The sequence below is a fragment of the Scardinius erythrophthalmus genome, assembly GCF_964197995.2.
Source record: "Scardinius erythrophthalmus genome assembly, chromosome: 8".
Lineage (NCBI taxonomy): Eukaryota > Metazoa > Chordata > Actinopteri > Cypriniformes > Leuciscidae > Scardinius > Scardinius erythrophthalmus.
In genome coordinates this window covers 39,806,014-39,822,813 of record NC_138228.1, presented here as the reverse complement: position 1 = coordinate 39,822,813, position 16,800 = coordinate 39,806,014, and the positions used below count along the sequence as shown (strand labels likewise).

Sequence of the window (16,800 nt, the reverse complement as noted above, 5' to 3'; positions counted from 1 at the left end):
GCACAGAACATGTGCGCGCAGCTCCTCTACTCTCGTTCTCACATGTCCGCGCACACCCGCGCAGCTGATTGGCTGACCCGAGCGCGCGGCGTCATTGCGCTCTGCAAAAAACCACGTGGCGCTGTAGTAGAACAGCTGAGCTCTCGAGATCTGGCACATTTGCGAGGCGCGTGTGAGAGACACAAGGAGAGTTCACGGAGCGAAACATTTCCCCCGCGCGCCTTGGTTTCCCGGGAGTTTTCCTCTATAGTTTAATCTGCAACGTGTGAAACATACGGGCAGTCAATGAAATATGCGCGTCCTACGTTTTATAGGCCCCACTGGTACATCTGTAATGGCCAGAATGTTACCCTTTCACACTCGAATTATGTTCCAGTAACACAAAATATGTCTCTAAACTCACCCATAAATGATAGGACAAAAAATTCATATTATGAAAACCATAACCTTTAGATATGGATTTGTTATTTTTATTAATGTGAGTTCATTTAAAATTGTTGTAAAGTTATTTATTTAATTACATTGTTAAAAGCTAAAACATAACCTGAAATAGATCAACACTGCATGGCAAAAAAGGAGAAAACATGAAAACATAAAATATAACATAATCATGTAAACCTGCACTCACACTACTATGGTTAGTTCACCCAAAAACTCAACACATAGTCAATGGTCAGGATTACAAAATATCGAACACATGGACAGCCAAGTCTACATGCGTCGTTCGGTTCTTTCTTCGCCACTCCTCTGGTTATGTTTCGTGTCCGTTCAGTTGCGTGCTGTCATACCGTCTCGTTCCTCCTCTCCACGTGCCTGCTCACAGGATTGGCCATGCCACATATTCCCCTGCGTCACTCGTGCTTGGGGCGAGATATGGCGGAATCCCTTTGCCACTATTGGCCCGGTGAAATGTCAATCACTCGAGTGGGTGGGCTCCGCTTAGGCAGGGCGGGGCTTACTGCAGGTGGAGTTGTCATTTGGCAATTTTGACGTACGGGCTGGAGGAGGTTTAACAAACCCGAGCTGAAGACCATCAGAAAAAAGTACAGCAAAAGGTAATGTGGCTCGGTCACGCTGGGTGGTCATCATCCTTGTCAGCGAGATGACGGGAGGCACAGATTGTTCCTGGACAGGTAGTTAGGAGTGTGTGCACCCCTGGACGGAGAAGAGACGAACACTCGGGACCAGCATTGGACATTACTAAGGTAGGCAATAGGCTATTGGTGTGTTATTTACATTTCAGTTTTCTGCAAACAAATGATGTCTTTTTAGGTCTCTTTGGGTGTATATTTTATTACCCATTGGCATTAAGCTCCAGCTTTATTTGCACATAAATGTTGTCTAAGTAAAGCACGTTGTTTTAACGGTGTATGTGGTGTCAACAGGAGGAAGTGGAGACTGAGCTCGGCTGTTGTAATATTACATAACAGTCAGGGGAAGGGAGGGCTCAGAGCTCCGCGCGTGTGTGTGTGTGTGTGTGTGTGTCTAAAATAACCTTCCTGGCAGGATAATTCATGCCACAGACCAAAGCAAGAAGTATGAAACTATTTTGTATTGCTCATGATAATTTATGTTGACAGTTTTACATGAGAGATGGGGTAATGTAATAATTAGAGTTTCTCTGTTTCTTCAATCACTTCCGAATCGAACATTTTAGTGTACTTTTTCCGAATTCTTTTTTTTTTTTTTTTTTTTTTTTTTACGGACAAAAGTCATTAAAGCAAAACCAATGGCTAAAATCTCGGAATTTAGTGGCTTATCGTTGTTATAGAACCGAAATAATAGCATTATGACAAAGCACTATTGTACACTAAAATAGGCTAGTTATACAATTCTCCAGCCAAGTATTGTGCATTAGTATAGCCTAACTGTAGGCTGTAGGTAGGCCTAAATGATTGCCAAGCAACGTCGCAACTTTTGGCGCATTAAATGCCTCGGTTTTGGTCATAATGTAGCAGCCATAACATCGATGGACATATCTAAAATGTCCTCTTTAATATTTCACAGATTTGAGCACTAATGCTAAATGATGATTAAGCATTAGAGCTATTTAATTAAATTGTTGCCTTATCTATACATTTATAGTTCATTAATCATGATTATAGTTATAATCATTCACATGCTGTAGTTTTTTTTCTGGCAAGGTTTATCACTGTTCTTCTTCAACAGTAGCCTACGCAAAATGCGTTATGGAATTGGCTGGTTGCTGGTAGATGCCAGAACTACACCATGACGGCAAAAATCATTTTTCTGCATTCAAACGTAACTATGTTCTGACAATATATATTTATTTTCCCGGGCAACATGTACAAAAATATGATAAATATTTGTGATGAATATGTTGTAGATGCAGAGGCCAGTGGCACATTATTTTTGAGGTCTCTTAAAAGTGTGAAATAGATTTTCCCCATTTTTCTGCTTTTGACGAGATCACATGACAAATTATCCCAGAACTCATGTGTTAATGAGCAAAGATGACAGTTTTTAGCAGTATTTTAAGGTGCCTTCAAGCCTATTGTATGGGTCTGAAATGTTGGTCAATGAGAAGACATTACAATAATTACAATAAACAATTGTGTATCAGCAGTGAGTTCAGTGTTTACATATATGCATAATGTATGTGAGTTGTGGTCACTTTAGTAGTTAGAAAAAGGCTACATTTTGTGCAGTAGCATTGAATACACTTTAATTGTCACTACAGAAAAGGCTGGCCATTCAGAAAAGCCGCTACTAGTGACAAAATGTGTACCTTGTGTTTTGAATTTACAATTTGCATACATTGAAGTGTTCTTTAAAAGCCTATTAGCAGCTTCGGAACACAATATACTTAATCATTACTTGAATTTGTTGATAATCTTTTTTTTTTTTTTTTGCTACCTATTTTTTAAAAAAAAATCAATTCTCCTCTAGACAACCCTTTGTGGGCATAGGTGTTATCAGTGCTCCTGACCAAACATGTTTGTATGTAAGAACCTTAAGAACAAACTCCATGTTAGAAATGGGTAAATACATTCTGCATGAGGTCACTGTCTGCCCAGCTGTGTATCTCTGCTCCCAGGGCCCGGGATGCCCAAGGAACCAAGAGGAGATGCCCAAGGGTGTGTAGGGGAGAGGGAACGCACCTCTCGTCCAGCCAGTAAAAATGCTAAGGACAAAAGCAACAGTGCCGCCCTTTTGGCATCTAGAGCAAGAGCACACACTGAAAAGGAAACATATGGACGTGGTTCCCGCTGCTCTGAGAAAGACTCTGGTTACTCAGGTGAGTATTGATTGACAGTCCTGCTGTAACATTCACCCCTAAGAGACTCGGGTCACACTATTATTAGTATAATGCAAGTGTAGAACAAACAAGTGTACCAAGAACAATTGTCCTAACATACAATATATACAAAAGCACAAAACAATCCCACCAGGTTTCAGTCCTCTTTAATTCCATATATATAGTAATGTCAATAAATCAGTCTTACCTGGTAGTCAAATAGTGAGTGAAAGTTCTGGTGATTGGAACTCTTGTGATAAAATCTCTGTATTGAAAATAAATCCAAAAAGAAACTCTTGGTATATTTCATGATGTTTTATTAACAAATTTCGGGAGGAACACGTTCAAATTGCCTTGCCAATCAGCAAGAGATGAGGCCTATATATATATACATGGCCGACTCACCTATGTTCCTCGAAAGTTTTCTGCAGCACGTCAAATACGCATACGTTTTATTCTATCTGATTATTTGTAAGTGTGAACCCGTGAAATAGTTATTGGTGAGAGTAATCTAATAAAAGAGTGGAAGTCTCTAGTCATTGTAAATTCTTTAACTTGTACTCTCCCTAACCGGCTGTTCAAACTGCTTCAAAAGCACTTCCTTGATTTTGTCAGCGCCACATCCCAACATCACCAGTCCTTCTGAATATTGTGAGTACAAAAAAGGTGGTCTCTCACATTGATAGCATTAATAGAGAAAAACAAGGAACACATGTGCATAAAAAAAAGATATATATCTCTCTATTTATATGTGGCCATGTAACGACACACACTCTGCAAGTTTTATCTGGATTTCTCATCAGCCCTCATGTAGTTCCAAACTTGTATGACTTTCTTTCTGTAGAACACTAAACAAGATTTTCCATACTCTTTTTCATACAACAAAGTGTCCAAAGGCTATTAAAGTGGTCATATGATGCTATTTTAAAAGTTTATTTTGTTTATTGGTGTACAAGAATAGGTTAACATGCTTTAATGTTCAAAAAACACATTATTTTCACATGCTGTATATTATTGCAGCACCTCTATTCTTAGTCTGTCTGAAACGCTCAGATTGAGGTCCGGTTTCTACAAAGGCCCTCATTCTGAAAAGCCCAGACTGCGCGTTATGATTGGCCAAACACCTCAAGTGTGTCAGAAATGTAACAACCTTGTTTATGTGCTTGTTAACCATGTAATTTTAAAACCACGGGCAATAATAGGGAGTTGCTCCTCCCTTTGCTTCTATAACAGCTTCTACTCTTCTGAAAAGGCCTAGCAATAGATGTAGGATCATGTGTACAGGTATTTTCTACCAGTCAGAAACAAAAGCAATGTTAAGGTCAAGCACTAAAAATAATCAAAAACAGCATTCCAGTCAATCTCAAATGTGTTCAATAGTGAATACTTTTACTGGTTGCAGTTTATGACTGTCATGTTTTTTGATGAGCCCGATTCAACTGAAACTGTTTGTATAAGGAGATTTAATGGCTGCATGCTTGAATTTATGCACATACTAGTAATGAGTGCGGCTGAAAGAGTCAAACCTGTTCATTAGAAGTTGATGTACTTCTGACCATGTAGTGAAGCTCAAGTAACATCAGTGATACTTAATTTCATTTGTCATTAGTAGACTGAGACGGCTACCCATCTCACTTTTGTTTTTCTCTTTCTTTGTTTCCCACCCTTCCTGTTGCCTTTCCTTCTTTCTCTGATCCTCCTATTGCTCTTTTTCTCTCTCAGACACTGGCTCAGATTCCTTGCAAACTGATGCAGATGACCAGCAGAGCAGTGTGAATGAGCCTCAGGTCCACGAAGATTTGGGTGGGGTGGATCAAGGCCCTCTACAGGGAAGCCACATACTGGTGTCCAGGACCCCTGAACTCACCCCCATATTCATCATTAAGAATGTGGTGTTGAAGCAGGTGAGACAATCCGAGTGGAAAGAGTAAGAGGCTCTGTTCTAAAACATAGTGAGCTGCCTACATGTTTCCAACATATGCCTCATGTGAGCTGCACTATTTCTGACAAATGGAATTGCTGCCAATGTGAATTGTTCCAGGTTGGTCACTTATGAGGTTTCTCACAATCACAATGACAGTTAAGACCCAGGTATACTTAATTTTCCGTTTTCCGCTCCGTCTCACGTAGTTTAGCATGGAAGCCTATTTAAAATATACTCAATTGAGCTCATCCTTATGAAAAATAAGTATACTTCAAGTTAATTTTATTAAGTATACTTAAAAAAATGTCAAATATATTTTTAAGTATACTTTATGTATACTAATATTAATGTTCTAGAAGGATACTTGTCAGTACTCTTGGGACTAAATTGGCCCACTTTTTATTGTATAAAAGTATACTTTTAAGTATACTTTAAGTGTAACAGTAGTAAACTTTGAGTTTACAACCAAGTTTTTCATTTGTACTGCAACTATACTACAAGTGAACTTATATATAACTATAACAATAGTTTATTAGTTAAAGGGTTAGTTCACCCAAAAATGAAAATTATGTCATTAATGACTCACCCTCATGTCGTTCCAAGCCCGTAAGACTTCCGTTCATCTTCGGAACACAGTTTAAGATATTTTAGATTTTGTTCGAGAGCTTTCTGTTCCTCCATTGAAAGTCAATGGACGGCATACTGTCCATGTCCAGAAAGGCAATACAGACATCATTAAAGTAGTCCATGTGACATCAGTGGCTCAATCTTAAATTTATCAAGCGCCGAGAATACTTTTTGTGCGCAAAAAGTAAACAAAAATAACGACTTTATGCCACTATTCATTTCCTTCTCTCTGTGCCTCAAGTGAGTTCACGTAGTGTTTCAGCGCAGCGCGTCTGTGTTGTACGTCACACGTAGGCTCACTATTGGCCGACGCTGGTCATGTGTGATGTGTGTGACGTACAACACAGACGCGCTACGCTGAAACACTACGCGAACTCACTTGAGGCACAGAGAGAAGGAAATGAATAGTGGCATAAAGTCGTTATTTTTGTTTACTTTTTGCGCACAAAAAGTATTCTCGTCGCTTGATAAATTTAAGATTGAGCCACTGATGTCACATGGACTACTTTAATGATGTCTGTATTGCCTTTCTGGACATGGACAGTATGCCGTCCATTGACTTTCAATGGAGGAACAGAAAGCTCTCGAACAAAATCTAAAATATCTTAAAATGTGTTCCGAAGATGAACGGAGGTCTTACGGGCTTGGAACGACATGAGGGTGAGTCATTAATGACATAATTTTCATTTTTGGGTGAACTAACCCTTTAAATACTTGTACTTTTTTAGTTAATGAAAGTACACTTTGAAGTATTCTCTGAGTAAACTACTAGTTTAGTAGTTTTATACTGCAAGTATACTTGTAAATGTTCTTTAAGTGAACATAACATCATACTTATAGTTCATATAGTTCAAGTACAGTATACTACTATGTTCCTATTTTAAGTAGGCCTATACTTTTTTTATACTTGAAATATACCTTTAACTGTACTTTAAAAAATTTATTACTAGTTTCATGCATCCTTTTTTATCAAATCAAGTCACCTTTATTTATATAGCGCTTTTTACAATGCAGATTGTATCAAAGCAGCTTCACAGTGATAACATGAAAATAATACAACAAAATTTGTTTCTAGAAGAAAATTGCGTCACCGTCCACCTTAAGTAAGGCAGATCAATAATATTGTTGAATATTAAATGTCCCCAACTAAGTAAGCCAAAAGCCAAGGCAACAGTGGCAAGGAACCAAAACTCCATCAGGTGACAGAATGGAGAACAAAACCTTGGGAGAACCCAGGCTCAGTCGGGGGCCAGTTCTCATCTGGCCAATGAATGAACAGTGTATGATTATGATTCAGGCAGCATTACAGGTCAGAATTCAGATTGGATCAGAACATTCAGAATATTTATCCAGTTCCATCTGGTTGGAAGTCGGAGTCATCACGCCGGTATGGAGACGAGTTGATATCGGCATATCAACACTTGAATGTAGGTAAGTTTAAATGAATTTCAAAACGTAGGTTCGGGAGGAGCATAAACATTTAGTCCTGTCAATCGTCATTACGAGCATACTACATAAGCAGCAGAGACCACGTCATCTCATCTGACAAAATCCTCTTATGCGCAATTTCAACATAGGTTTTTTTTTTTTTTTTTTACTCAGAGCTCAAGCTGAGCCTCGGGTTCGAGCCTCCTCCAAGGACAGCAAGCCAAGCTAGTTTACTATTAACCTTTAAGGCTGAATAGGCAGGCGAACTAGTGAAAAAATATTTTAAACAAAAAGCTGAGAAATTTTGATTTAAAGTAGATTCCTATGTACACTATCAGTGGACTAGCCTACACAAAAATTAGAAAACTCAGAATTAGGAACATATCAGGTTTTTCAAACAATGTAGAAAATTAGAAAAAAGTAATTAATAGGCTACTCAATCAGAGTAAACACAACTACAAGCCAAGTATACTTAAAATAATTATAATTTAAAGTATATCTAGATCAAAAGATTGAGTACAAGTATAGGCCAAATATACTTTTCTGTATAGTTAAGTGTGATTTTAAGTATATTTCTGAGAAGTGCATAAAAAGTAGACAAAGTATACTTTCATAATTTTTGTTTAAAATAAGTATACTAATAGCACACTTGAATAAACTTATTTTTCGTAAAGGGCAGTTGGAGGCATTTGATGTATGTACACATGTGGACCTTTCTTTTCAAACATTCAAATCATTTGCACGACACCGCTCAGACACAAAAATTGAGTCGCACACAGTCGGCTTTAGACAGCTACCTTCTAAGGCAGAAACATATGTAGAAAGTAAAAAGGGCAGCTCACTATATTTTGAAACAAAAGCCAGAGAGAAAAATTAATTAGGCGGATGGTTGGAAAAGACTGATGAGAAAGAGCTACAAAGAAAACGGAATGATGCGTTAAATTGAAACAGATGGTAAGAGGTGTCCGAAGGTCCTAGGTGTTTGTGAACATATCCGTGGAAATTAGTCACATAAGAAATATTGGCATGCCATTTCTCATATAAAATGTGCTACGAAAGAGACAATTTACTTGACTTGCTCTGTACAAGAAATATTTCTGTCTCCTCTTTTTCTCTTTCCCAAGCCAGGGCAGTCTGGTCAGGACAACATCCACCCTTCATCACTGTCATGGGGTGGAGGTACTACAAGCAATCAGGGCGCCACCCATGTTCTTTTGCTACAACAGCCTGGCATCAGTCAAAGCGCCCATATGCACACCCTCAAACCCCACTCACAAAGATCCGAAAGCAAGGGTGTAAAGAAAAGCACTTACCTTCCCATCCTAAACTCCTACCCTCGAATTGCACCTCACCCTAATAAGAAAACCCCAGAGAAACCTACAACCAGTAGGGGAAGTAACACAGAGGAGCACAGCCTGAGTAAGAGAGTATGCACAGAGGAGAAAAGAGAGGAGGTGTCCACAACCACGCAAGCGACTAAGCAGCATCTGCACAAACAGCCAGATAACAACTTGCTGTTGCACTCTCATTCCCTTTCACGGTCGCAGTCTGTGGGCCATGAGACACTCTCTGCCTCTCACCAGCACCGGAGCCCATGCCGCCCATCTAGTCCCTCCACTTCCCTCAGTGTGAGCTCTCCTTCAGTCTCAAGCACTCAGACTCCTTCCCCACCCTCTTCCAACGACCTTATTCAGTCCAGAAAAGAGCCCCATAAGCATTGCCAAGGACCGAAAAATGACACTGGTAAAGGGTCAAACACCCACAAAGGGACAGCACGGTATCGTCGCTTCCTCAACACAGTGGAGATTCTGAGCAAGTCGGGGCTACTTGACATCACCTTAAGAACGCAGGATCTGCTGCGACAAAATGCCGCCACCGAACGAGACATAGCCCAGCTCCGCCAACATGCCAATCTACTTTTCCAGGCCACTCAAGCAGGTGTTGATGCGCCGGCTGCCTGGGAGAAGCTCCAACAGGTCATGGCTGAGTCTGGACACTATCCCAGCCTCAAGTGCCTACCAACAGACAGCAATGATGGAGGGGACTGGTCTCAATCAAAGTTGGAAGTCGAGGCAGCCACTAGCACGAAACCTGATATTCATGTGTTATACAGATATGGAGTTAATGGGACTGAGGAGGTGGCGCCCCCATCTCCTCTCCTAGCTCCCATGCTAGATGCAGAATGGCAGTCAACAGGTCAATATGATTTTGGCAATGATAGCACCACCATTTATGAGCAAATCAAAGCCTACAGAGGAACTGCCAGTCTGCCGGAGGATCCTATAATGCCTCCAGACAGCTCTACACATGGAAACCTGCTTTAGACTGCACCCAGAAACCTGCTAAGCACTGGGCCTTCCCAGCAGAGAAACAGCACGGGAGACGTGATGACACTTTCTTGAACATCTCAAACAAGACTTCAGAGATGTTATGTCTATGCCCCAAGATTCAGTAGTCTCCATGGTAACTCAGGTCTATGCTCAAGGACAGCAGCTCGACTGTGCTGCGAACCATCTTCCTGTCTCACGTTTCTACTCATCTGCATCAGAATCACCCAAAGTGTCTGATGAGAGATATGCAGAATTGAACATGCATGCTACAGACTGCCACTCTTTAGTTTAGTCACTGACATGGTTATCTGCATCAGCTTATCCTGCCCCATAACTAAATCAAGTTTTCAATGGCCACTTGCAAATGTGTTTTTGATTGCAACACTTCATGCAGTCGATTACAGAGTAATCACACATACAGTAGCAGTCTGTTTCCTAATTTATGTTAATTTATATCACAGGCTGAATTCGCACCTGCTGTCACAGTTTGTAGCATGTAGTGTTTTTAAAGAACATGTTTACCTGTGACTGGGAATGTTTTTTTGCTAAAATGTGGTATTATTACTGGTGAGATCTGCTTTCCTCTGTGATAGCATGAGGATGGTGCATGAAGATTCCAAAAGTTAAAGCTTGAACTGAACACACGTGCAAAGACACTTAGAATTGTGTGAGAACTATCCTCACAGTGATCTTGGTAAGGTCCACGAAGCTTGTGTTCTTCTATGCAGTACGCACTTCATTAATCTGCTTGCTTTACATCTTCATCTTTAACCATGGACCAAGACAACCATTACTGAAGCCGTTTGAATTGGCTTCCCTCTGAGATGAAGGGTCAATTTTGAGTGTTAATGTGAGCTTATTTCCCATTTGTTTGATCAAAGATCTTGACGTCTGTATTTGTGAGTTTGCTTGTGTTAATGGTGTTTTGTGACAGTCTTAATGTATTCTACAACAGCTTTATGTTTTGTCCCCAATTCTCTACTACTGCACCAAGCTTTTTGGCACATTTTGACACTCCAGAGGTGTAAAGTCCAGGAGTCAGAAAGTAAAAATCCTGCCATATGTTTATTCCACCAATGAACTCAGCCAGCTGATTTCACTAAGTTAGTTCTATCTCCTGGCTGAAAAACTGTGCTAATTAGCAAATCCAGGTGATTGGAACAAAATACTGAGGATCCTGATCCAAAATACTGTAAACCTGGACTTTACACCTCTGCTCTTCACATGACACTAATATATTATTTGTTGCTGTTTTGGTATATTTTCATTTATTTACTTACTGAGTATTTCTGAGTAATCAGAGTCACTGATTTGTGTCTAAGGAAGCCTTCAGGCCCACATAGAGATTTTGCAGAATTCTGCTGTCATTCACAAAATTGTATACATAATCATTGCATATTCATTTATGAAATATATTGGCTAATTTAATTATGCTTCCAGTTTAGTACTTTCAGCTTAGTTTAACATTTTATGTTTCAATGCTGCATAATTTACAATCAGTAAAGAAAAGGATGAAAAAACTGCAGTCCTTCTTTATGACATATTCTTCTTCTACCTTAGCTCTTAATTTTTTCTTTAAATAGATTTTTGATGGGGTGTTTGTACACAGCAATGATCTCAAGTCCAAATAAATAGCAGTACAGTAGGGATGTTCTGAGCCGTGTGTGTGTGTGTGTTTGATGTCCAGGTGAAGCAGATAATGAGTTTGTGTTTGAAATGAATGGCATGCAATGTCATGATCGATATTTGTGCTTCCCCATGTAGCAGCACAAGGAGTATGTGATGCAATTCTAATGCATCTAAAGAATGATTCTTTCAATGTTTCCATGCAGTATGTTTGCTGAAGTCAGGATCACTGCAACAGATACGCTATTAGATTCTAATAAAAAGCTTCATTAAAAGGCTTTTGTTTTGTTGTATATACATTTAATGCCACATTTGTTCTCTTGGGAATATGAATATAGTCGGTCGGTCTTTTTCCCAAACTATGAGCAGTTTGATCTCAAATCTACCTTTTCTGTCAAAGATACTAGAAAAGGCGGTATCTGTCATGAAGGTAAGAGGATCAGACAGCAAATGCGGAGAAATAATCACTTTAATTGAAGCAGAGTTTGCCAGAGTGTTCAGTAAACAGAAAAGGTACTCAAAGGGAAACTTAGAACTACAAGCAGTAGTAAAATGTCCAAATTAGGTCTCGGCTTGTTGAAAACGAAAACAGCAGCAGTCAGCCCGGGTGAAATGAGATGCTCAGAAGAAAGCTCCGTAACTGGAAAAGGAGCAGGCTGACGTTTCCCGAGGGAGAGTAGAGGCAAGCGGCGATTCTCCGGCTCAGTAGATTTCTCTCATAGATAATCAGCTCCCAACACGACAGGACTAAAACATGACACGACAGAGACAGCGATTAATAGACGTTCTGCAGTTGAGAGATAATGCAATACTCAGGCAAAGACAGGTAGAGAAAGCGGAAAAGAAATAGGAACGCTAATCAGAGGAAAAGAGTATTCAGGTGAAGAAGGGAATGAGCGATGGCTAATAGTAAAGGAGAGACAGCTGAGAGGGAATAATGATTAAATGAGGAAGTGTGTGCGTGAATGAGGAGGTGTGTGCGTAAATGAGGAAATAGCGCTATGTGTGAGTGTGTGTGTGTGTGAGAGAAAGAAACAGGATCATGACAGTGCCCCCCCCTCAACGAGCGCCCCCTGGCGCTCCCGAGGAGGAGGGTTGACGGGGCTGAAAGAAATCATCAATGAGTGACTGATCTAGGATGTCTCGAGAGGGTACCCAACTCCTCTCCTCCGGACCATATCCCTCCCAGTCTACAAGGAACTGTTGACCTCGACCCCGGCGGCGGACATCTAATAACCTTCGGACAGTGTAGACAGGAGAACCCTCGATATGAATAGGGGGCGAGAAAGAGCGCGGAGGGGGACGAATGACCGGTTTGATACACGATACGTGAAAAACGTGATGAATGCGGCGGAGATGATTCGGAAGCTTAAGCTGGACTGCGACAGGACTGATGATCTTAGACACATGAAAAGGTCCAATAAAACGAGGGGCAAGCTTGCGTGAAATTGACTGAAGAGGAAGATTAGAGGTCGATAACCATACCCTTTGCCCACAGACGTACCTGGGGCTTTTGACACGACGACGGTTAGCGGCTCTGAGTCTGAGTCTGTCTTCGGGAGCGACAAAGGGAGGCTCTTACTCTCACCCAGGTGCGCTTGCAGCGCTGAATAAACTTCTGAACGGACGGCACGTTAGAATCAGCACTCTGGGACGCGAAAAGGGGAGGTTGATATCCGAGACTGGCTTGAAACGGTGATAGGCCAGTAGCGGAGGACGGAAGTGAGTTATGAGCATATTCTGCCCAGGGAAGCTGCTCAGCCCATGAAGCGGGGTTACGAAACACGAGCGAACGTAAAATCCGGCTGACAGTCTGATTGGCCAGTTCGGCTTGACCGTTGGTCTGTGGGTGGAAGCCGGACGAGAGACTAACGGAGGCTCCGATTGATCGACAAAACTCTTTCCAAAATTGTGACGTGAACTGTGGACCCCTGTCAGACACGACGTCGGAGGGGAGTCTGTGGAGTCTGAAAACATGCTCAATAACTATCTGGGCGGTCTCCTTGGCAGAGGGGAGCTTAGGAAGAGGAACAAAATGAGCAGCTTTAGAAAAGCGGTCTATTATGGTCAAAATAACGGTGTTGCCACATGACGCTGGAAGACCGGTAATAAAATCAAGCGCGATATGAGACCAAGGTCGCGAAGGGATAGGTAATGGTCTTAAGAGCCCGGCCGGGGGATTATTGCTAGTCTTAGTCTGGGCGCACTCGGAACAAGAGGCAACAAACCGACGTGTATCCCGTTCACAAGTGGGCCACCAAAAACGTTGGCGAACGGAAGCTAAGGTGCCCCTAACGCCGGGATGGGCAGCAAGTTTAGAAGAGTGAGCCCACTGTAACACAGCTCGACGTGCGGAGACGGGAACAAAAAGTAGGTTACTAGGACAGGACCGCGGGGGAACAACTCGAGAAAGGGCGCGTTTAACTAGTCTCTCAATACCCCAGATGGCTGCGCCAACCACACGTTTCTCTTGGATAATGGGAGAATCTGAATCGACAACCTCCGAGGGATCAAAGAGGCGAAACAGCGCATCAGGCTTTACATTCTTGGTACCCGGACGATAAGAAATCGTAAAGTCAAAACGAGTAAAAAATAATGCCCAACGTGCCTGACGAGCATTTAATCTCTTAGCTGACCGGATATATTCGAGATTCCTGTGGTCAGTCCACACAACGAACGGAATGGGAGCACCCTCTAACCACTGACGCCATTCCTCAAGGGCGAGGCGAATAGCGAGAAGTTCGCAGTTTCCCACATCATAATTGCGCTCCGAGGGAGACAACTTGTGTGAGAAAAACGCGCAGGGATGGACCTTATCGTCAATGGGCGAGCGTTGGGAAAGGATAGCCCCAACCCCCACCTCCGACGCGTCAACCTCAACGATAAATTGTCTTGAGACGTCGGGAAATAACAGAATGGGGGCTGATGTGAACAAGGTCTTAAGACGATCAAAAGCGTTCTGGGCGGGCTCTGACCATTGAAACCGGGTCTTGGAAGACGTTAACGCAGTTAAGGGAGCAACGATCTGACTGAAATTACAGATAAAACGACGGTAAAAATTAGCAAAACCCAGAAAACGCTGAAGAGCGGTCCGAGAATCTGGGACTGGCCAATCAGTGACTGCTCTCACCTTGTCAGGATCCATACTAACCCCGTCTGCCGAAATAATCGAGCCCAAAAAGGAAACTGATTGAGCGTGGAACCTGCATTTCTCAGCTTTAACAAACAGTTTATTCTCGAGCAGACGCTGAAGAACACGACGGATGTGCTGGACGTGCACCTGGAGAGAGGGAGAGAAAATGAGAATATCGTCGAGGTACACGAATACAAAAACATTGAGCATGTCCCGGAGGACATCATTGACCAGCGCTTGAAAAACAGCTGGGGCGTTGACCAATCCGAACAGAAGAACGCGATATTCGAAGTGCCCAAGAGGAGTATTAAACGCAGTCTTCCATTTATCCCCCTGTTTAATGCGGATTAAGTGATAAGCGTTACGAAGGTCAAGCTTAGTAAAGATCTTTGCTCCCTGCAGGACTTCAAAGGCCGATGACATAAGCGGCAGGGGATAACGACTCTTGATGGTTATGTCATTCAGACCTCGATAATCAATGCAGAAACGCAAAGATCCATCCTTCTTCTTAACGAAAAAAAAACCTGCACCGGCAGGAGACGTAGAAGACACGATAGTGCCAGCGTCTAAACACTCAGATAAATACTTCTCGAGAGCTTCGCGTTCAGGCGCCGACAGAGAATACAACCGTCCGCGAGGAGGCGTGGCAACGGGGAGAAGGTCAATGCTACAATCATAAGGACGGTGAGGAGGGAGTGAGGCCGCCCGTGACCGACTAAAGACCATCCTGAGATCAAGATATTCTTTCGGGACCCCAGACAAATCACCTGGTTCTTCCTAAAAAACAGAGACAGAGGAAACAGGAGGAAGAGCAGAGGTTAAACATTCAACATGACACGACACATTCCAAGACAAAACAGAACCTTTAACCCAATTTATCTGAGGGTTGTGCTTTGCAAGCCAGGGCTGACCTAAGACTAAAGGAAAATAAGGTGAACGAAAAATTAAAAAGGAGATGATCTCACGGTGGTTACCGGAGACCGTGAGAGTCAAAGGGGAAGTCTCACGTCTAACTCTAGGAAGGGGACTTCCATCAAGAGCAAAAAGAGGCGTGGCTTCATCTAGCTCCTTCAGGGGAATACCTTGTTCTTGGGCCCACCTTTCATCAATGAAGTTTCCCTCCACGCCTGAGTCAATGAGAGCTCTGCAGGAAACTGACGATCCAGGCCAGCGAAGGTGAACCTCAAAGGCGGTACAGGAGTTAGGTGGAGAGTCCGGGGAACTCCCCCCAGCTTTTAACGGGCACGATGACACAAAGTGGGCGGCAGAAGCGCAGTAGAGACAAAGACGATTTACAATTCTTCGTTCTCGTTCCTTAGCAGAAATACGAATGCTGCCGAGCTGCATGGGCTCTGAGTCTAGGGCGGCGGAAGACGACGATGGTGAGATGGCTGGTGCAGAAGAAAGAAGGGCCGATTCCATTCCGCGAGCTCTGCGGCGAAGGTCGAAGCGTTTCTCAATATGTATGGCGAGCTCTATCAGCGGATCCAGGCGAATTGGGACTTCTCGTGCCAGTATCTCGTCTTTGACTTGATCGTTAAGCCCCTCAAGAAAACGTGCTAGTAGCGCGGGCTCGTTCCACCCGCAGGTGGTGGCCAGGGTGCGGAATTCTATGGAAAAGTCCGCTACAGAGCGTTTACCCTGGCGCAGTGAGGACAGAAGGCGAGAGGCTTCTTCACCAAAGACCGAGCGATCAAACACGCGGATCATTTCCTCCTTGAAGAGAGAAAAATGATTGATGCACTCTGCCTCCGACTCCCAAACAGCCATTCCCCATTCACGAGCCCTTCCGGAAAGGAGAGAAATGACGAAGGCTATGCGGGCTCGATCCCTGGAATATGTTGAAGGTTGGAGAGAGAACACAACCTCGCATTGTGTTAAAAAGGAACGGCATTGGGTAGGCTCACCGGAATAGCATGGTGGATTATTGATGCGAGGTTCAGAGGAAGCCTGGGCGCCAGGTGAAACAGGAGGATCATGTCGGAGCCGGTGAAGCTGTAGCGTGAGATTGTTGACCTGAGCAGCGAGGGAATCGACGGCGTGACGCGCAGCAGCGAGTTTCTCCTCGTGCCTTTCAAGCATGACTCCTTGGATCTCGACCACAGACCGGAGAGGGTTCTCCGTAGCTGGATCCGGTTGGCCTGAGTATTCTGTCATGAAGGTAAGAGGATCAGACAGCAAATGCGGAGAAATAATCACTTTAATTGAAGCAGAGCTTGCTAGAGAGTTCAGTAAACAGAAAAGGTACTCAAAAGGAAACTTAGAACTACAAGCAGTAGTAAAATGTCCAAATTAGGTCTCGGCTTGTTGAAAACGAAAACAGCAGACAGCCCGGGTGAAATGAGATGCTCAGAAGAAAGCTCCGTAACTGGAAAAGGAGCAGGCTGACGTTTCCCGAGGGAGAGTAGAGGCAAGCGGCGATTCTCCGGCTCAGTAGATTTCTCTCATAGATAATCAGCTCCCGACACGACAG

General features: G+C 42.8%; 1 protein-coding gene across 3 annotated transcripts; it reads left to right on the top strand.

Annotated features, from left to right (window-relative positions):
- The first annotated feature begins 945 nt into the window (after nt 1-945).
- Nucleotides 946-11,465, top strand: LOC308695025 (CLOCK-interacting pacemaker). Of its 3 annotated transcripts, none has more exons than XM_081372929.1 (5): nt 964-1,205; nt 2,170-2,262; nt 3,059-3,259; nt 4,982-5,163; nt 8,363-11,465. In XM_081372929.1, the coding sequence occupies exons 2-5, from the start codon at nt 2,214-2,216 to the stop codon at nt 9,560-9,562; spliced, it is 1,632 nt and encodes a 543-aa protein (XP_081229055.1). In that variant the 5' UTR covers nt 964-1,205; nt 2,170-2,213; the 3' UTR covers nt 9,563-11,465. The 3 variants fall into 3 exon arrangements, with proteins under 3 accessions (XP_081229057.1, XP_081229055.1, XP_081229056.1); XM_081372930.1 differs by having other exon boundaries at nt 1,073-1,205; nt 2,173-2,262; nt 8,363-10,786; XM_081372931.1 differs by lacking the exon at nt 2,170-2,262 and having other exon boundaries at nt 946-1,205; nt 8,363-11,224.
- Nucleotides 11,466-16,800: the final 5,335 nt, after the last annotated feature.

Excerpts from the sequence above, each read along its gene's own strand:
- LOC308695025 (XM_081372929.1), top strand. The coding sequence starts at position 2,214 with ATGCCAGAACTACACCATGACGGCAAAAATCATTTTTCTGCATTCAAA. Across the intron at positions 2,263-3,058 it reads TCATTTTTCTGCATTCAAAC|GGCCCGGGATGCCCAAGGAA; the intron begins GTAACTATGTTC and ends CTCTGCTCCCAG. Across the intron at positions 3,260-4,981 it reads GAAAGACTCTGGTTACTCAG|ACACTGGCTCAGATTCCTTG; the intron begins GTGAGTATTGAT and ends TTTCTCTCTCAG.